At 35.4% G+C, this 21,594-nt stretch overlaps 3 protein-coding genes and 1 long non-coding RNA gene across 6 annotated transcripts; 2 read left to right on the plus strand and 2 right to left on the minus strand.

The window, feature by feature from the left end:
• Positions 1 to 1,744: 1,744 nt before the first annotated feature.
• On the plus strand, positions 1,745 to 6,380 carry CRY2 (cryptochrome 2). Its single transcript, XM_078317328.1, has 5 exons — positions 1,745 to 2,723; positions 3,553 to 3,774; positions 3,997 to 4,712; positions 5,346 to 6,014; positions 6,108 to 6,380. The coding sequence occupies exons 1-5, from the start codon at positions 2,411 to 2,413 to the stop codon at positions 6,171 to 6,173; spliced, it is 1,986 nt and encodes a 661-aa protein (XP_078173454.1). The 5' UTR covers positions 1,745 to 2,410; the 3' UTR covers positions 6,174 to 6,380.
• A 1,775-nt stretch (positions 6,381 to 8,155) lies between these two features.
• On the minus strand, positions 8,156 to 10,417 carry LOC144567712 (uncharacterized). Of its 3 annotated transcripts, none has more exons than XR_013515487.1 (4): positions 10,129 to 10,417; positions 9,742 to 9,788; positions 9,309 to 9,648; positions 8,156 to 8,893 (listed from the first exon to the last, which is right to left on the minus strand). It is a non-coding gene; the product is annotated as an uncharacterized LOC144567712 (long non-coding RNA). The 3 variants fall into 3 exon arrangements; XR_013515486.1 differs by having other exon boundaries at positions 9,267 to 9,648; XR_013515485.1 differs by having other exon boundaries at positions 8,156 to 8,456; positions 9,184 to 9,648.
• A 5,421-nt stretch (positions 10,418 to 15,838) lies between these two features.
• LOC144567466 (phosphoenolpyruvate carboxylase kinase 2-like) lies at positions 15,839 to 17,625 on the plus strand. The gene is made up of 2 exons (XM_078317612.1): positions 15,839 to 16,826; positions 17,230 to 17,625. The coding sequence occupies exons 1-2, from the start codon at positions 16,022 to 16,024 to the stop codon at positions 17,274 to 17,276; spliced, it is 852 nt and encodes a 283-aa protein (XP_078173738.1). The 5' UTR covers positions 15,839 to 16,021; the 3' UTR covers positions 17,277 to 17,625.
• Positions 17,626 to 19,265: 1,640 nt separating this feature from the next.
• Positions 19,266 to 21,360, minus strand: LOC144567417 (uncharacterized). The gene is made up of 2 exons (XM_078317550.1): positions 19,940 to 21,360; positions 19,266 to 19,452 (listed from the first exon to the last, which is right to left on the minus strand). The coding sequence occupies exon 1, from the start codon at positions 21,265 to 21,267 to the stop codon at positions 19,957 to 19,959; it is 1,311 nt and encodes a 436-aa protein (XP_078173676.1). The 5' UTR covers positions 21,268 to 21,360; the 3' UTR covers positions 19,266 to 19,452; positions 19,940 to 19,956.
• Positions 21,361 to 21,594: the final 234 nt, after the last annotated feature.

A 21,594-nucleotide genomic window follows, 5' to 3' on the forward strand; every position in this document is an offset into this window, starting at 1 on the left:
CAATATTTTTTTGTAAATTACAGTGTGTTTTCGCTTAGAAAATATGAAAATAATCATAACTTAATCATTGATTTTATCTCATTAAAAACTGTGAAGTCCGAGTTTCAAATTTGTATCCTATGCATTAAGGGAATCTTTTGAGTTAATGTATCTAAACTATTTGATCTGTTTTGAAATTTGTGCGAACTAATTAGAACTAATATTAAAAAAATTTCTATGTTATAGATAATTAAACGGTTGAGATTCATTAACTAAAAGATTCTTTTTTGAGTTAATGCAGAGGATACGCATTCTTTCTTAATTTATACGCATTCTTTCTTTATTCTCTTTCATCCGAATCTCTGTTGTTGAGAGATTGAGATCTAACTATTCTTAGAAATAAAAGTTCAATCTCACTAATTTTTCGCATTATGCAGTTACTTGAGTAGTAAAATGTGAAAATCAACATGATCAAATAATCAGTCCCGCCTTCAATAAAATTAAAATATTAATACGGTTTTTGTAGATTTGTCCAGGAATCTAAAAAATGACGACATAATCGGATATGGCACGGCACGTGTACTGGTTACGTATCATGACTATTTGCATGACGTAATTATTTTTTAAAAATTTGACACAACACGATACACGAATCTGATCATAACACAACAAGTGATGACGCGAGTTACGTGTAATTAGAACTATCAAATTTTAATCGAATAGTTGGTCTTCAGTATGCTAACTTAAATTACGAACCAATCAAATTATAATTAATATGCCGTAGTTATCATTTTAAATTTAATTACGACACGACCGAGTCACGTGCCGTGCTGAGAACCCTTACTCATCTGTAAAATTAATATATCTTGTTGCTGACAAAATGAATATTTTAACTTTTAAAAAGAAAAGCAAATTGGAGCAGGACCGTGGGATGTGAAGACATGAAGTAAATCCAGATAGGAAGTGGGACCCATCCATCTCCAATTTCCCACGCCGTTTTCCGCAGGCTCCACGTGACAGACCCCATTTGGTGATTTGGAATGGGCACCCGCACCACTCTCTATTCATTTCTCACTACTCATTACTCATTACTCATTACTCATTACTGACTCTGAAGTGAACTTCTCATACCATCTACATCCCTAAATTTATTAGGTCCTCTTCCAATTTACTGTTTATATGGAAGGAATTTTTTTTTTTTTTTTTTTTTTTTTTACTCAGATTAATTTTTTGTTTTCCACATTAACAGTACAAAAACAGTTCAAAAAATTTTCAATCTCATTTCTATACCGATTTCCAATACGGAGCTGGATAGGACCTTAGAATTTCTCATCTTATGTAGCAGTTTTTAATCTAATTTCAAGAATGCGAAAGAGTTTCTTATTTAGAAATTATACAGTAAATTTTATTATTAAAAAATTATTTATAAATTATATACTGATAAAATAATTAGCTCAAATTATTTATTTTTTCTAATTTGTTGCTCACGTAATTTAATAGAAACTCTAAAATTAATTTTAGAAATATAAAAATTATAAACTTTAGAAATTTAGTTTCTAAAAAGTGATCAAGAGTTATTTATTTAGAAACTAATTTCTGTAACTGCTCTCAAAAAAAAAAAATATATCGTTATAAATCAAAGTAATTGCAAGAAGTGCGCTTCCACGAGTCCCCAATCCCTGGCAGATTTAATTATTTAAATATTCGAACAATTCATACATTAGTATGATCGTATCTGTCGACTCTAGATCTTGTTTTACTATGAATTCATAAAAGGACCAAATTCATCTCATCAACAAAAAAGAGACCGCTAGCAAATTATCATAAACAAATAGAGAAAGGAAAAAACAAAAGCGATAGTAGTAGTAGATTGTATGAATATAAAGCGCGAGTGGAGACCACAAAGGCACTGTGATTTCTGAGCTTCCTCTTTCAGAAATAAGTTTAATACTTCATAGCAGCCATTAATACAAGCTCCGCTCCCGCTCCTCTCTCTCTCTCTCTAACTTGGCAGAGAAAGCTGCCAAGTTGCTTTCCTTCACAGTAGTTTGTAGTTTTTATTTATTTCTTCTCGTTTGCGTCAAGCACGGTGCTTTGAATTTCGTCCTGATCAGTACATGTTTCCAAATCAAATAATATTATGGGATCACTCACGTGCTCTGGGCTAAATTAATTTCGTGATAGGTGTTCTTAAGATTTTTTTCAACTTATTTTTTCTTTAGGGAGTTAGATTTCTTTGTTAGGTTTGATTAGTCCAAGAAAAAACTAGCAAGTCTTTTTCGTCCTTCCTTTCTCTTGTTCTTTCATCTGTTGACTCTTCGCCTTACCTTTTTTTTTTTTTTTTTCATCAGAAAAGAACCGTCGATTTGTTGTTTGAATCTCTCAATTTTGCTAAATGGGTATCTAAAATTGGGTTAAAATCGTTACAAAAATGAGTGCTGAATCCAAAACTATAGTGTGGTTTAGAAGAGATCTGAGAATAGAAGACAACCTGGCACTGGCCTCTGCCGCCAAGGACAGTTGTGTAATTCCAGTTTTTATTTGGTGCCCCAGTGAAGAAGGCCAATTCTACCCTGGCAGGGCCTCTAGGTGGTGGCTGAAGCAGTCTCTGTCAGACCTAGATCGAGCTCTCCGGTCTCTCGGCACACCTCTTGTGGTGATAAAAGCCGAGAGCACACTTGCGGCTCTGTTACAATGTGCCGGCGCAGTGGGGGCAACTCGTGTAGTGTACAACCACTTGTATGGTATGTCAACAATTTAATTTTTGTGATTAGTTTGATATTAGTTAGAATCTGTGGTTTGTTGATTAATTTGATTCCTTATTTTTTAGAAAAGTGACTAACCCATAGTACACAGAACTGGATCTTTGAGTTCGCATAAATTACAATGTTTTGAAATGGTTTTGCTTATAGTTAATATGTTTTTGTTCTAAGAATTGTTGAAAGAATAGGAACCTTTTGTATCGCTTTAAATTACCTGTTAGAACAAGTAAATTGAAAGGCATGTACAATTTTGTAATTTGCATGAATTAATTTTGGTTTTAAATTGTGTGCATTTCTGTTAATTAAACAGAAATGTGGGAACTTAACATAAGAACATAAGTTGGACCCTCTTCTGTGTGTGTGAAGCATTTTGAATTGTATTAATACTTGAAAGTAGAATGATTTAACCAGGTGTATTTCATATTTTTCTGGCATGGTAATAGTGTATTAACATCATTATATGTTGTCAAAGTGACAAGTAAAAATAAAGTTGTTAGATTCTTATGATTACCTGATTTTTTTCAAGAGGATTAGGGAATATTGAACACATATATGCTAATTATATTTTTGGGATTTGAGAGTCGGAGATAGAAGGCCAATTTGGTTATATAGACTTAACCCTTGGTTTTTAACATTAACTTTTGTTTTACTATTGAAAATCTAAGTAAATATCTGGTACACAATTCGAAACAAAGGAATTTGCAATCTGTTACTTGAAAATAGAGTAACACATGGAGTTTGATTTGTTTTGAATATTTTCAGTAACATAATTTCCTGTTCTTTTTTTTTTTTCTCTGTTTGACTTTATCAGATCCTGTTTCGCTAGTGAGAGATCACAAAGTAAAGAGTCAGCTCCAAGCTGTCGGGTTGTCAGTGCAGAGTTTCAATGCTGATTTGCTTTACGAGCCATGGGAGGTTTCTGACCTAAATGGACTCGCCTTCACAACATTTAATGAATTTTGGTCAAAATGCTTTGCCCTGCCAGTTGACCTTACTTCACCTCTTCCTCCATGGCGATTGGTACCAGCCTCAGGTACAAGTTGGGTACGCCCAAGAACTGTGCTTGGTGTTTTTTCTAGTAAAATCTCAATATAAGAGGTTATCAGTACCAATGCTACATTTTTGAAGTTCTATTTCTTATGGCGAGTCCTATTCGACCTCAATTAACTATGCAAATAGGTGCCTAGAATACATTGCGAAATTCATTTTTTGACTCTCCAGATTATCATGTTGAAAAATATTTTGAAAATTGCAGGTATAGAAAACATCCAAAGCTGCTCAGTTGATGACCTAGGTCTAGAGAACAACTCTGAGAAATCTAGCAATGCCCTCTTGAGCCGGGTGTGGTCCCCTGGCTGCTGCAACTCTGACAAATTGTTAACTGAATTCATCGAGATGCATTTAAGGGAATACTCGAAAAGTCGTATGAAGGTAGATGGAAGCACCACCTCTCTCCTCTCCCCTTACCTCCATTTCGGTGAACTCAGTGTGCGCAAGATATACCAAATTATGCGAATGAAACAGATTCAGTGGACACAAAAAGGGGAAAATGATGACATGGAAGAGAGCATAACCCTATTTTTGCGCTCCATCGGTTTAAGAGAATATTCCCGGTACTTATGCTTCAACTTCCCTTTTACCCATGAGAGGTCCTTGTTGGGGAATTTACGGCATTACCCTTGGAGAAATGATCAAGGGGAATTCAAGGCATGGAGACAGGGTAAAACAGGCTACCCATTAGTGGATGCTGGTATGAGGGAGTTGTGGGCTACTGGGTGGATCCATAATCGGACCCGGGTTGTGGTTGCGAGCTTTTTTGTGAAAGTTTTGCTGTTACCGTGGACCTGGGGAATGAAGTACTTCTGGGACACGCTTCTCGATGCAGATTTGGAGAGTGATATCTTGGGTTGGCAGTATATATCAGGTTCTTTACCTGATGGCCATGAGCTAACCCGTTTAGACAGCCCCGAGGTATATGATCTCTGTTACTTTTTTATTTACTGAGAAAATTGTACATCAGTTCAAGTATTACCCAAGTCCAGAGTTCAGTCTTGCACCATTTTGGTCCTTAATTTCATTTTATTTATTGAAAGGTAAATGGGAACCCGAGTTTGCATCCACTTGAAATGATCATGTTTTGGATTGGAATATGTATCACTCAAGCTGCCTACTCTATACTAGCATTCATTTATGCTTCTAGTTCTTTTTGGATGCAAAAAGATGATTATGACCAAAACAATGTAAAACAAATTGTTTGGATAAAAATGGAAACTAAATTAGTGATGAAAACATGATGTGTGTAATACTTCAAGGATTTGTAACTTGCCTAATTTTCTTTGGATGATACTTTTGTCTGAAGGTTGATTTTTGAAAGCAATCCATGAGCATTTGATTGATAAAATCTCGAGTCTTGGTGCTGAGTTGGTAGTGTCAGATATTTCAAGAATATTGCCTCCATTGTAGTTAAATATTGAGTGTCTTGACTGGTACCGGTTGAAAACGCAACGAACACTGCTACTTGTAGATGCCCAATCTGACTGAGAAATGGTACCTGATCACTTCTAACTAACCTCTATTAATGCAGCATTTCACTTTGTATTTCAGGTCCAAGGTCAAAGGTTTGACCCAGAAGGAGAGTATGTCAGAAACTGGGTCCCAGAATTGGCACGCATGCCCACTGAGTGGATCCACCATCCATGGGATGCACCGAGATTAGTGCTTGCAGCAGCAGGTGTTGAATTGGGATCCAATTACCCGAAACCAATTATTGACCTTGACAATGCACGGGACCGCCTTGATGATGCTGTCTCCACCATGTGGCAACTAGACCGTGCCTCTAAGCTCGCCACATCATCATCTGACGAGGTCGTTGCTGATAATTCAATTTATTTTAAAAAAAATGAAAATGTCGATAGCAATGTTTTGGATATACCAAAAGTGCCGGTCAGAAAGGAGGTCTCTTGTGTGAGTTCATCTCTTGATCAGAAAGTGCCATCTTTTAATAGCAAATTAAAGGAAAATTTGAAAACTAGTAATAATAGTAATAATGATAAACATAATGCGGGGACCCAAATGGAGAAGAATGGACATGCGAACCGAATGGAGAGTTCAAGGCCTGAAGAGGATGTGGTCTCAACTGCTGAGTCATCAGCTGGTCGAAAGAGAAGTATAGGCGAGAGTTCTTATGTGGTTCCTGTTGCTAATTTTTCACCGTCAGACAGAGATCAAATGGAGGAATCTGTGCCTTCTGACACTTCAATGCGGTCTTTTAAGGTATCTCGTGAATTCAAATGTTGTTTTATTTAAGAAAATTTTGTTAAATTATTTTTCTGAGATAATGATATAGTCGGTCAATATCATGATTAGGAGGAAGATGATACACAAGGTGAAAGCAGCGCTAATGTTACAAGGCCGTCAAAAAGGCCCGGTTAGTTTAAAAATTATACGAAGAACTATATTTTGTACAGTAATCATGGGATCATTTTGTTTTATATTGTTCTGATTTGAGGCGTTTTTGTTTAGCAATTTTGCATTATTTTGTGGTCTTGTTTCCCCTTTTTTCTTGGTTCATGTTGGGTGGAGGAAGAATTTGACACTAATTTCGTTCTATCAAATAAGTTACCTTTTTCCCTGACAAAAGCAAATATCATGCATTTTTGTATTTGAAGCTCTTGCATTTTTTCCATATTTTGTCATAATGGATTAATAATGGATTGAATTGGGAATATTGACAACTGTTAGAAATAATATGAAAATTGAAATCCATCATTTGAAATGTGATTTATGTTTTATGCGTATCATACATATAAAAGATAATGATTTTTGATACAAGTTCTATCGTTTATCAAATTAATTCAAATTTGTAAATGTCTATATTTGACGGCCTTAAAAATATACCAATTAACACTAAAATTATTTCAAATCTGATGCACATATAATCTATGTGGTTAACAGTACGTCTACAAAATTTATCAAGTTATGGTGTTATACCAATGAATCCTCACTCTCATTAAAAAAAAATGAATTCTCACTCTTTTTCTTAAAGAATTTAAACGAAATTTAAAGATATTTTTAGTAGCTTCTTCCACATACAGAAAAAGAAACCCAAGTTTTTGTAAGATAGAGGGACTTCCATCTTATTTGTTTGTATCTTGGGACCGGTTTTTCTTGGTACCTTTTCTCTCTCTCTCTTAGGTCTGGTGTCCCATCAAGTCTCCACGGCCATAGCAGTAGCACTATGCAATATTTGTGCTGACTCGATCAATTGTGGTCAATATATTGACATAGCTATTTCGGTTTCATACAGAGCACGACTGATGGTAACAAAATGAAAAAAATATGTAACTGACGCACTGTGTGAAGTCAAAATAGTTGTGTCAATATCTTTACCTCCCAATTGGAGAATTGGGATTGGGACTTCCATTTTGGCGTCAGACTTGTTCATCTGGTATTAACTGAAAATGCGCTTAAACGGTTCGACTGCTCTAGATAAAGGATGATTTGCATTTACTATAATGAGACTATGCCATACTTTTAAATGTAAAACACAATCTGTATTCTGTAATGTGTTGAGATGGCTGAAATTCATACTGAAAGGACTACTGCCAGTAAAAGAGATTATTCCGGATTTTCTTCAGAGATAAACTGATAATTTCATCTCTTTTCAGAGAAGAATAAAATAATTCTTTAGCTTTTGTTCTGTGCTCTCAAGCGATGGTTATGCTTGTTAATTGATGGTTTTTATTGGATGCATTTTAAAAAAGAAATGAAGGAACTGAATATTATTTTCTTTAGGAATTATGCATCCGAGTGAATATTTTTTCTTCTTTGCTTTCAATCAAGAGTCCATGAAATGAATAAAGAGTGATTTTCTAGATCACTAAAAAACTTTGATTGACCTGCAATAATTTGAATCCCATGCTACCCTTGTTGTTGGATGTAATGCATTTCTCTGTACCGATTAGACATCAGGCTGATGTAGAGTGGTGCCCGGTATGATCAAGTTAAAACCCATGCAGATTGCCCTCCATAATTGTTCAATAAAAACACACTACCAAAACAAATGCGGTACCATTTCCAGTATGTTGTTACCACACATTACACATTCAGGATGTTGAAGTCTAAAGTTAAGGGGTCTAAGTTAGTTATTTCAACTTATATTGGTCTAAGAGCATCTCCAACGGTGCAATTGATTTGCAATTGCAAATACATGTCGGGAGTTAAAATGAAATTAACTTCAATTCTAATTTCATAACCGCTCCATCGGTGCAATTTGTTTTAATTGCATTTTAATGCCACATCAGCGATTTCTTGAAATTGGTACCGACTCTTCCCTCTCCGCTAACTTCCTCACAGCGATAAAACAAACCAAACTTCGCTGACTCGTTTTTTTTTTTTTTGAAATGCTAACAGCATCTGCAAGACAATATACTGAAATAAATAATAAAAATTATGACATTGACATTATGTTACTAGCACGAACACCTCTAAACCCCAAAACCAGTAAACGGTACCAGCTCTAAACCCTAGTACTAGCAAAACTGAGTACAACAGTTTATCGAAACAAATACACAGCAGCATCCTACAAATATCTATATACTACCAGTATATCCTTGACAACATCACACAAGTTGTTAGAATGTAAAATAAAACCTAAGTAGCCAATCCAAAAAACATCTGAAAAAGGGCAAAAAAGTAAAAACTCTTCATGTGACCCTCCCAGTTCTAACCCGGGTCCTGTACCAGATTGGTACCTAACAGCTTGCATCCAACCATGTTTCAAAAAGGTCATCCACACCCTGTCTTCATTAATAATCCTCTCTGCTATAATATTTGAATGGGTTGCTGTGCCGGAGAAGATATTTTTGATTCTCCTCTTCCAAATGTACCAGCAGGTACAAGCAAAATAGGAGCCCCACTCCTTTTTGCATTTGCTACCACATCTCTGTGCTTGTTCTCTTGAATCCACCCATATTTCTTTAATCGTCATTCTCGGTACCATGACCCACTCTCTCTCTCTCTCTCTCTCTCTCTCTCTCCCTCCTCTCCACAACGCTCTCTTCACAACTTTTCTCCACCTACGGATTATTCAATTCACCTTAGGAAGCATCACATGTGCTCTTGATTTCCTCACGCAATGTTGTATGGATTTCCTGCATTGTTCCAGTTTCAGTTAAAATAAATATTCTGAGCTGACAAGGATTATGGTTATTTGGTTAATTAGGCACCAAGCCACCAACCAGTTTATGTCTTTGGATTCTAAATTGAACAGTTGAAGTAAATTGACCAAATTGTGTAACAATCTAGAGAAGTGCTAGCTAATTTTTGCAAGGCTATATATAGTTTTGTGTAAATGTAGCCAGATGTGAAAATCAATACAAAAGAATTCTTTCACTCTCTTTCTCTAAATCTATCATGGTATAAGATGCTTCAATAGGCACACACCTTTAAGCTAATCCTAATACCCTCTTTAACAGCAAACCAAAATATTAAACTAAAATCATCACTCTTAGTTGACATTCAAACCTTAACGATCAAAGAAGAAACTTTTTTGGCAATATTGCTAACCTCCTCCAATTCTTCTTCAACCAACTGATTAACCTGCTCCACTTGTTTTGCTTCATCTCGTTCATTTTTACCCATCCCCGAATCTCCCACATTTCCTCCCTCAGACCAAAACATAACAAAAGTCATGTCATGATCGTAATCATTCGCCATCTCAACAACTCTTAGCATTATCCAACACCCCATCCTCAGTATCTAATATTTATCCCTTTACACGGTCCAAGATAAGCAACCTAAAATTATCCACGCACCTTTAGGCATTTTTTGAAATTTCAACATAGTTGATGGCTTCAAGTAGAAGTCAGCTGTGGCCTTGGCTCTGGAAAGAAGGCAACACTAATATCTGCACATATGTAATTTAAATAAGTGAAACAATTTAATAAATATGTAAATACACTAATCTAATAAGGTTTGGACAAAAAAATTAAATTTAAACCTGGCCGATTCACAAGTTGAACCACTTCTCCATCAGCTACAGTGTTTCTGAATATAAGAAGCATAACATTAGAAAAAAGGAAAATTGCTTTAAAAATTACCATATCAAAGCTGAAATTACTATGCTATCCTTCTTGTTAGATCATTTAGAAAAGAAAAAAGAAGCACGGAAATATGCAATAGTAATTAAGAAAAATCCCACCTAACATAATCACGATCCCTTGAGAAGGTTTGCAAAAAAAAAAAAACACCCTCAATTTCGTACCAGTACCCATTTCCTAGAGAAGGATCTGCTCAATAATGAAATTACTCAGGTCATTTCCACGAGATTATAGAATTCTTATTACCTAAATCAATGGATCTGTGAGCTGGGGTTCTAGTATTTAACCTTGTAGCAAGAAGTGAAGTCCATCTCCATTGAAAGCTTAAAAGGCTAGCGAAATTCAGGAGGGCTGTCAGGTCCGTGGAATGGAGGCGAAAAGGAGGAGAACGGGGAGGGGAGAAATGGAGGCAAAATTTTGAGAGGGGAAGAATGGAACCATGGAAATATAGAACGGGGATGGGAAGGGGAAGAAGGGGGGAGAGAGGACGAGCCACGGAGATAGCGCGATTTGAAGATTTTGAGCGAAATGAAAGGGGCGATGAAAGCTTGTAAATTTGGTTGGGATGACCGCCGCATCGGTGTTTCATTCTTTTGAAATCCCACGTCGCACTATGCAATTATATTTGCAAGCTCTGAGTTATTTGAGGAGGGATCTAAGTTATCACAATTATTTTTTATATTTTTAAAGTTGAAATTGTCGATCTAAACTGTTAGATGTGATCTCCACAATAAAATGTGCTTGGAGACCAAATTTTATATTTTTTGAAATTTTTTTTACTATTTATTAAGACGGATACAAAAACCAGTCAAATTCATACCATTGAATTTTGTATTCATCTTAATAAATAGAAAAAATATTCCAAAAAATATAAAATTTGATCTGGAAGCCACATTTTATTGTGGAGATCATGTTGAATGATTTGGATCGACGAATTGGACTTTAAAAATGTAGAAAATGGTTGTGGTAACTTGATCCTCCTCAAGTTATTTATATTTGGTCGAGATATAAATTAAATTATGGTTTATGCTATTCTTTATTTAGTAAAAGTCTAAAGTTAAGACCTGACTTGAAGTTGATTTTTTTTATTGTGGCCTCTTTTGCATCAGATCTTATTAGAAATAAATTTAAATTAAAATAATCTAAAACAAACTTAGAAACTTTTAAAAGATACGTAGATGTTTGACCCGTGATAAAACTTTTCCAATGTCTCATAAATTTTAAATGGTTTAAGAGGAGGGTTAAAATGCACTCTCTTTTGTGCTTCTAACGTGCACCCTCTCCTTATATTTTTATTTTTAAAGTTCAAATAGTCAATTCGAATATTTCAACGTGTTCTTCATATTAAAATATGCTTGAAGACTAAATTTTACATTTTTTTAAAAAATTTTACTATTTTTTTTAGAATTTTTTTTATTAAACTAAACAATAATAAAAAAATTCAGCAAAGTGCTGATTTTCAAAAATTCTGAAAAAATAGTAAAAAATTTCAAAAAAAATGTAAAATTTGGTCTCCATACACATTTTAATATGAAAAACACGTTGGAAGGTTCGAATCAACCATTTGAACTTTGAAAATGAAAATATAATATGAGGATGCACGTTAGGAGCACAAAAGGGAGTGTGCATTTTAACCCTCCTCATGTTTTAATATTAGTGAAAAATATATGATAATTTGTGACACTAAAAATTTCATGGCACTCAAAACCCTCAAGTTGTCAGAATCATTTTTATATGAAATAATGCACATATTAGAATTATAAAATAGTCTCTGTCCGGCAGATAAGCGTGCCAGTGACGAAAGCATAGAGCATTAAAATAGCTGAATTATTGAGCGTTTAATATTCAACAATTAAAGGTGATTGATTGATGACAAAAAAATAAAGATATAGCACGTTATCTGAAGTCATCATGTCTTGATTCATACATTTTTGCATGTACCGGTAAAATATTGCAATATTGAATTGTTAATAGCTTAATATTGGATTTGTTTAATTATCTCTTAATTTAGACATAGGAATTTGAAATTTGTATTCACTGGTCCACTCTCCACTGGATATATCATATATGTGATTGACTAATTTTATATTTGACCATAATTAGGTGATTGGTCAGTTGTGTTTTGGTGAAGTGTGTGAGTGTGACAACCAATTGAAGGAAGTATAAACTATAAAGTGTCTGTATCACTATTATCAAGGTTTATGCATCATTGAATCCAATAATTCAGCCTTCGCATATTTCCCTGCCAAAAATTTTAATATAGAGATATATATTTTTAAAAGAGAAAATATATTTGGTTGTGTTTTCACTTTTGAGAATCAGTATTTGATTTAGTGGTAAAGACAATATTTTTTGTGTATGAAGTTGAAAGTTCGAAATTCAAAACGAACAATTATTTATAGATATTAAATAATTAAATGATTTGACTTCCAACTTTATTCAAAAAAAAAAAATGCTTTGCTCTGAATTTTGACACTCCAGGACAAGATTATTAAAACTGTATTTTCACATCTATCGTTAGTCTGTCAATTTGCTTTTAAAAAAACCAATAAAATAAAAATAACAAAACAATGTCAACTAAAAAATTCAATAACCTGTTATTTAATGATGCACTTGTTAAACAAGAAGTTTCCAAAAAAAAAAATCCGTACTTTAAAATAATTAAATATAAATATCACAAAACATATACAATTTACTATTTAGTCATACAAATTTAACGAGACAATTACCCGCTGGTCATTCACATGAATACAAACTAATATATATACCATTGTTGTAAATAATGGTATGCGGTTGTCGGACGGATGAAGTACCACCAAACGATTAATTAAAAATAATTGGCCATAATAAAAAATAATCAGTTAATTAGTTAGAAAAATTTATGACAGTTTGATCACCGCCAACAACTAATCGGCTGGTTAATCGATTTAAACGGACATTTTTTACCGCACTGAATTATACACGGATACCAACCACAAATTTGAACCTCAATATCTTCAATCTGGACCTAATAAACATTATAAATCAACAAAATTAATTCTCATGACAAATTCTTATAACACAAATCAATTTCCACAGTACATATAAGTTCTCACACACAAGTTAATTAAGATAAATTACTAACGATTTAACAAAGTAACAATAAATAGAGTTAAATAGAAGTTCAGTTGTTTTAAAAAAAGCGGTTCAATTAATCGGATGTTGACTCAAATTCAAGTCTATATTACTCAAATGTCGGCACAAGGACCAACTTCAAAATGCATTTATTTAATTACAAAGCACAATTCTGAAGTCAACTGGAAGTAATAAAGACATGAATATACGGCCGAAATTTTTAAATATACCATACTCCCAAAAAAGATAAGCCAAACAACCATAATTTCTAAAAAATTTGAATTTTGACACGGCCGCATTCCGTAGGTACGGCCACCCTTTTTCGGGCCGCATCTAGGGGATGCGACCATCCTTTTTTTTTCCGTTCAGATTGAACTGTACGAGAAGGAAAAAAAAAAAAAAAAAAAGTTGGCCGCATTTCCTAGATGCGGCCCACAGAAAAGTGGCTGCATTTTGGAATGCCGCCGTGTTAAAATTCAAAATTTTCAAAAAATGTAGTGATTTAGTTTTTCTTTTTTGGAGTTATGGTATACTTAAAAATTTCGGAATATACGGTGAACAGAATATTATTTTGGCGGTAAACAAATTAAAGGGATGTCAAAGGCAAATAAGTATTAAATGGATATTTAAATTATTTGGGTGATACTCATACAGAATAGGTAGGGGCGAATTCATAATTTTTGTTAGAGTAAGACACTAATCGAGTTTAAATAACTAATCGGATTCAAACCCATTAACTTATCGGATACACAATTGCAACTCAATCCCTATAATTATAGTTATTAAAAAAATATTTAAATCATGAAATCGATTGGTACCGTATTGAAGTATTTTTTCTATGCTAATTAAAAATTCATTTGGCACATTTTAAAGTGGAACTATTGTTAGCAAATTAGCAACTTGAAGTTAAAACTTAGATAAAAATTTAACTAAAATATATGTATTGAATAATAAAATGTTCAAAAAGTTATGCCTGCCCATTTTCTTAGAATTGTAGGTCATGTTTGGTTGTGGAGTAAAGTTAATTCGGATTAAATTTCTTACTCCAGGATAAGGTAGATTAAAATAATTATGTTTGGTTGGAGGTTGATTGGAGTTTGGTGGAGTAAGCTCACGAAAAGAGAGAAAATTATAACACTGTGTTACTCGAATTGCAGGACCCACAAGTGAAGTAAGTTACTCAACCTAGAGAGGTTGGCTACTCTACTTACATAAGCATATGAGGGTATATGCTTATAAGTTATTTTTTTGTTTTCAAAATCCAAAAAGTCGATCTGAACCGTTACATGTGATCTTTATATTGAAATGTGCTTGGAGACTAAATTTTACATTTTTCTGATTTTTTTTACTATTTATTAAGCCACTTTGAAAATTGCTGATTCAACGGTGGCTTAACAAAACAGTAAAATCAGAAGCCCCCGTTGGATCAGCAATTTTCAAAGTGGCTTAATAAATAGTAAAAAAAATTCAAAAAAAATGTAAAATTTGGTCTCCAACCACATTTCAATATAGAAATCGCATCTAACGGTTCAGATCGACCTTTTGGATTTTGAAAACGAAAAAATAACTTATAAGCATATACCCTTATATGCTTATGTAAGTAGAGTAGCCAACCCCTCTCTCTCTATATATATAGAGAGAGATGGGCTATGGTACATTGCAATGTATATATATTTTTGCACATTGGACTAATAATCACCAGATTCAAAGTTCAAATAACCGATCCAAATCGTTCATCTTGTTCTCCATATTAATATGTGTTTGGAGACCAAATTTTACATTTTTTGGAAATATTTTACTATTTTTTTTAGATTTATTGAAAATCGTTGTTTTCAAACAAATCTGGACCATAAGAAAACAACGATTTTCAATAAATCTAAAAAAATAATAAATTTTTTTCAAAAAATGTAAAATTTGGTCTCCAAATACATATTAATATGAACAACAAGATTAACGGTTTGGACCGGTCATTTGGACTTTGAATCCAATAATTTATAGTCCAATGTACAAAAGAGACTATACATTGCAATGCACCATAGCCCAACTCTCTCTCTCTCTCTATGTGTGTGTGTGTGTGTGTGTGACATTATTTGTGACTATACAACAAGTAATTTACAATTAATAAACAAACAGATTACTAAAAAATAATTTAGATAACCTATTGAGCGATAAGTCATGTGATATATATATAAGTTAATTTGCTTGCCTTTTTCTGTAAGAATCATCAAACCATGAAAGATTCCAACAAATCCAACAAGATAACATTTTCTAACATTATTTTCCCTTGGATTCATTGTTTTGGTATGATTATTTTAAAGCAATTAAGGCCCACAATGTAACCGCCACCTATGAGGCTATGACATCCCCATCACCAAATTAGTTATACTAATTATAATATTTATTTTTAGTCGCTTCCAAGCGAAAAGTAAAATTTTAAAAAAAAAAAAAAAACTATTTGAGGGAGTTTAAAACCTTTAAAACTTCCCCAGTTTGCCCCGTAACTCCAGGTAACAACTCAAAATAGCTAAGCTACTTCGTTAGTAACACCACCCTCACCAGCTCAGGAAAGCTTGGATTCACTGGAAGTGGGTCCGCAACTGTAGCCGCCGTTTCATTTAGTCTAGGCTGTAGTCCCCGGTGTACTTCGACAACAATTTAGCAAACTATCGGCACGCACGAAAGACACATATATTGGCACTGGGCCGAAATTTCTCTTTATGATGCCATCATTGTAGAAAGTCGTAGAAAATAAACGTGAAACTTAAAATTAATTCCAGTGAATTAGCGGAGGTCTCTTAATTACTCTTAAGAAAGATGCGCTGCCTGCCACCCACGTCTAACTATAGAACTGGAATATTCCATTTTCAACCCTCTCATTTCTTATAAACTGTATATAACACAACAAACATTCTTTATACTTTAACAATTAGCAACTGTGGTGGCAACACTTTGCCATCAAAAGACACAGCACAGAGAGAGAGAGAGAGATTCATAATTAATTCTTTACTTGACGAAAGAATTAAGAGAATCGATCAGATTTTTCCAAGAAAAGAGCCAAGTTAACAAATGGTTGAAGAACTGCATCAGGAATATTTAATTGGAGAGGAAATAGGCAGAGGCCGGTTCGGGGTTGTTCATCGTTGCTCTGCATTATCAACCGGCAACATGCTTGCTGTTAAATCCATCGATAAGTCGCAGCTATTGGATGCTATTGACCGTGAAGGTGTTGAGCTGGAAGCCACGCTGGCATGTCTGGCCTCAATCGACAACCCAGGGGTGGTCCCGGTTCATGCCGTTTACAAAGATTCCGAGTCTATCCATCTTGTCATGGAGCTTTGTGACGGGCCGGATTTACTCGAGTGGTTGCGAATCCGACCCAAACCCCAGGTGTCAGAGCCCGAGGCAGCAGTAATCATGACTCAACTGATGCAAACCCTAGAAACCTGCCACAAACGTGGCATAGCACATAGGGATGTAAAACCTGACAACATTTTGTTTGATCGGGATGGTAGGGTTCGGTTATCAGATTTTGGTTCGGCTGCTTGGTTCGGTACACAGAATGGCATGGAGCAGAGAATGAGCGGGATTGTTGGTACGCCATGCTATGTGGCACCAGAGGTTTTGAGAGGCGGAGAGTACGACGAGAAGATTGATGTGTGGAGTGCTGGTGTTGTCATGTACATCATGTTATCTGGTGGGGCCGTACCGTTTGGTGGAGACACTACTGCTGATGTTTTCGGAGCGGTTTTGCGCGGCAACTTGAGGTTTCCGTTGAGGATCTTCGAAGGGGTCTCGGCTTCGGCGAAGGATTTGATGAGAAGGATGATTTGCAGGGATGCTTCAAGGAGGTTTGCTGCTGAGCAAGTTTTGAGTAAGTGTTGTTGTTTAATTATTAGTTTCATTTAATTAGTGATAAATAAATATAATCTTTAAGTTTAATTAAGAATTTAGTGAACTATTTTTCCTCTTTTGAGTTCATTTTAGTAATCTATATTCTCAACTAAATAATTTCCAGGATTTGCTTAATTATTCTTTGGTATTTACTATTTATGGCTTGAAAGTAGGAAAATAATTTCTAACTTTTTAATTTATTACAAAACTGTTTAAACGAATAAGGTAATTATTGGAGATGAATTTTTCAATATTAATCTATTTCAGTTTTTAATTTTTATTTTTCCTATTCTCTAAAGTTATATTTTATTCATAAACTTACATATCTATTTGTATTAGTGTGTTTACTTGCATTAATTAACGCTGAAGTTTGAATTAAACAGGGCATCCATGGATTGTAACTGGTGGAACAGTTGTGGATACGACCTGATCAAGTCAAGTGCTTCTAACATGAAATTATCTATTATTTGCTCCAAATTGTCACAACCGAGAATAATAAAAAATATATATATATAAATGGGTTGAAATATTGATCAAATAGGAACATTCAGGTCATGGGTTTTGCTGGTATTGGGCGGCTGTTCAAGAGAAATTTCCAGAAGCTTCTAGAAGGCGCATCGACGATCTCCACCGCATCAACAATGCAGACAGTGGAGATGTTCCTTCATTTTGAGTTCTTTTTTATAAGGGTTAATTTGAAATTTGAAATTTTGCAAATCCTCAAAAGAAGATCTTAGGTAGATTTTGTAAATAGTAACTAGAATATATAGACTAAATTTTAGAATCTCATTGGTTTCAGTGTGGCAAAAAAGTTCGTAGCTCATGGATCGATCGTGATTTGCATCTGGCTCGCTCACTAACAACTCGTTCGTTAGTGGACCGAGCTAGCTCATCACTAGCTCGACTCAAAATTAACAAGTTTGAGCTGGGGCCTAGCTCGCTCGCGAGCTGGCGAGCCAGCTCGGTCCAAGTATGAATTTGTGCAATGGTATGAATTTGTGTGAATTTAGTATGCATGAATATTTTGTGATCTGTGTTTGTATAAATTTGAAGATTTAGTAATTTAGCATGTATTAATTTTGTTACAAACTAAATTTATGGTAGTTGACTATATAATACATTATCTAAAACATTTGAGCTTTTGACCCACGAGCTGACTCAGCTCACTTGTTGCCAAAACAAGCGAGCCACAAGTTATTTTTTCAGCTCGGATTCAAATGTTGGCTCCCTCATGACTAAAACAACCTAGTATAATTTGCTAAATTTAAAAGTCCAAGTTGTGACAAATGAGTTGGAACCTGGACAGCAACCAGTGTCAATTAACTATAAATTTATTGTAATGCAACCAAACGAAACCTAATCCTAACAAGTGGCATTTTGATTAAGTAGTCCTATAGAATTATTGTTTACTATTAATTTGTGTAAACGAGTTAAAACTTAAGCTGTCTTGAAAGTTGCAAATACTGTTTCCAATTTTCTCAATTATTGGTTACTATTATTTTTTTTTCTGTAACTTCTTTTCAATTAATACAAACTTGGCAGCATCTGCCAATTTTCTAAAAAAACTGTTTCCAAACTCCAGAAGTCTTTAGCGAGTTTCTTTAATAGAAAGATAGAAGGTTTAGTTTTCTAAATTTTATTTTTGTTAATGTCCATTAAGGACTTCCATTTGAGTTTTGATTTTAAGATCTCTCACACTTAGTGTGTTGTCTTTCATCACTAGATCAAAAACTTATTTTTGTATTATGATATACTTTTAGATAGAGGTGTAAACAGAGCGGATAATGCCAATACCATATCCATATACCCTAAACCCTAAACCCTAAACCTTAAACATTTCACCTCCGACGTAATTTTATCAACCAAACACGATTCAACGGCAAGTTTTTGTTCCTTTCCATTCCCTTCCTTCCTCTACTCTCCATCCAAACAAGGTGTAAAGTTCATGACAATTAATGAAAATAATCTTAAAATGCTTGTTAAACAATGAGAAATTTCAAGGCCCATTTGTTGAAAATTACAAGATCCCGGCTGACAGTTTATTAGTCAAGTATAGGCCAGGTCGTGATGTTGCAAATTCTAAGGCCCCATTTTTTAAGTTTCTCGTAAAAAAAGTGTTATATAAATAGAATAAAGTGACTCTTTGAACGATACATCAACAAACGTGCGATTAAGTTTTTCCTGAATCATAATCTTTTTAAAGTATATCACATTACATGAAACACACCAGAAATGATAAGTCAAGTTCTTCTAAAAAAAATGCGAAGCTATAATAGGACATGAAGTTTGTAGATCAGAAAATGTTGTTGTAATCATAGGTTAAAATATTTCGACAAGAAATATTGTCGAAATATTCAGTTGCTAACCAGTGCCAACACCCCTACCCCTAACAATAAGATGAATAAATAAGAATACAGAAAAAGTATGAACATCCTATTCAATCACTATTTCATACCATAACAATTTGCAAGTGTTAAGCTCTGAAACCGGTATGGTATCACCAAACAGGTACGTTGTGGTAATAATTTCAGAAATTACCAGTGCCTACCAGTTTCAGGCATCTCTATTGACATGTCAGCATCTTGCACTGGCATTGTGCCGGCTATCTGTTCCATACAAGAAATTGATCCGTTAATCCACTAAATGAATGTTCTACATTTTTTTTCTTCACTTGCAGATTCATATGACCACATTAATTGAAATAGGAAGCCATATGATTTATCTCACCAAAACTTCCAATAACAAAAAAAGAAAAACATGCTATGTGGTACGTATCAGAGCTGGTTAGTTTTGCAAGTACAATACTGTAATATCCAGAAGATAAAGCCAGAACTAAACATAAGAGTATTTACGAGGAAACTTTCATCTAATTTGATAACAAATATCACATGAAAATTTCCAACTAGAAGGCACACTGCCTACAAATGGGATACATCTTTGCCTCGTACCCTGTGTTCCTCACAAATATGAAACATATAAGCAATTGCCCCTTCAACCAGACTGTACATCCAAACCCTCTTTCCATTTAATTATGCTGAATCCATCACACAACCTAGAATACAAAGATTTCAAAATTCAATCCGAAAATGATACCTCAAAATTCTCTCAGGTCATCTGACACCGACTTCATTCAAAGACTCCTCCAAATCCTGCAACCCGAAGCTCTTCCCTTCCATCTCAGCACCAGTACACCTCGCCAGAATGTAATAATTGAACCATACAACCATGAAGTACACCTCGGCTAGTGAGTAAAACAACCCACCAAAGAATCTCCCACAAAATCTCACCATCAGAGACCTCCCGACACTTCCACAAAGAAGCGTCTCACACCATTTAATGAACACTGCCTCAGATGGCATGAGAGAGACCAAAAAACAGCCTTCCTTAACTGAATTTTGACCTGGCCGCCTCACATTTCTCTCCATTATCACCACCCATGGCACAACTGTAAATATAACTGACACCAGAGAGTCGATCATGGCCCATGCAAGGAAGAAGTTTGACAGAGAAGCTAAATTTTGTGGCCCGACAGGGTTTACCAATGACAAAGGAGAAAATGGCAAGAGCTTTGATGTCACAAAGAGTTTAAACAGCTGGACCTGGTCTTGGATGTCGGCGAAGAACCATAGAGAGAGAAACTGAGATATTGCATCCTTTACTGCCCACCGCAAGAACATTAACCCGACCAATCGACGGGTCCCGAGGGATGCGCCAGAGAAGAACGACATAAGAGGTGCCGATGGCTTTCGTAGGTAGTAGGATGAGGTAATGGAATAGAAAACAACACCTAAAGCGCAAGAATACACAGTGATAAAGGATAAAATGGTAATTGCATGAGCTGAGGAAAGGAGGCCAAGTATGTACACGATCAAGGCGAGATCTTTACGGCTGAGATCAAGGGACTGAGCAATTGAACGGAGATCGCCAGTTCGAGATTCCCTTTTCTTGGATTGAGTGTCAATCTCCGATGGGAGAGAGAAGAAGAAAGGGGAGGAGTGGGATGGCGGAACGGTAATTTTGTAGAAATTGGAGGTAGAATGTGAAAAAGGGTATGAAGAATTGGAGGGAAGGCTAGATCGACGACTGGAGAAGAAGGAATTGTCGTCGTCTAGAGCAGATATTCGGGAGAGGTGGATAAAAGGGGGTCGTGAGGCGCGGTGGCGAGGGGAGGAGGAAGGCGGAGGTGAGGGAGGGGAGAGGCGGGAGAGGAGGTGGCGGAGAGACGGATCGGTGTCAGCAAGGGAGGAAAGGCGGAGCGTGGCAAATAGGAGAGCGGAGCGAAATGATAGGAGGAGGAGGGACGCGAGGAGGAGGGAAGGGAGGGAGGAAGGGGAGAGGAAGGAAAGAAACGACCGCCGGAGAAGTCGCAACCCAGATCGGCGCTGGTGGAGGCGGCGGTTGTCTCCGGTGAAGTCCGCCATTTGTCGGAGTCGGAAATCGAGACGGGTTCGGTTTGAGATTTTTTTTTTTTTTCGGATTTCAATATTTTCCTGATTTTTGGAGTTTGCGTGAGTTCCGTTGGTACTCGGAAAACGCTTGGGAATTTGGGATTCATATCCTCTGAGATATCTCATATTTTGCGTGACTTTTTGGAAACTGTCAACCGTTCTAATACGTTCCACACGAATCTCGAAGCTGAAATAATACTGGACCCGGTGCTTTCCCCGAATAGGAACCGGACACGTCGGTCCCGCAAAATATGAGATATCTCAGAGGATAGCAGCCTGGAATTTGGGGAATCGACGAAG

This window comes from Carex rostrata, chromosome 16 (genome assembly GCF_964058835.1).
Source record: "Carex rostrata chromosome 16, lpCarRost1.2, whole genome shotgun sequence".
NCBI classification, from domain to species: Eukaryota; Viridiplantae; Streptophyta; class Magnoliopsida; order Poales; family Cyperaceae; genus Carex; species Carex rostrata.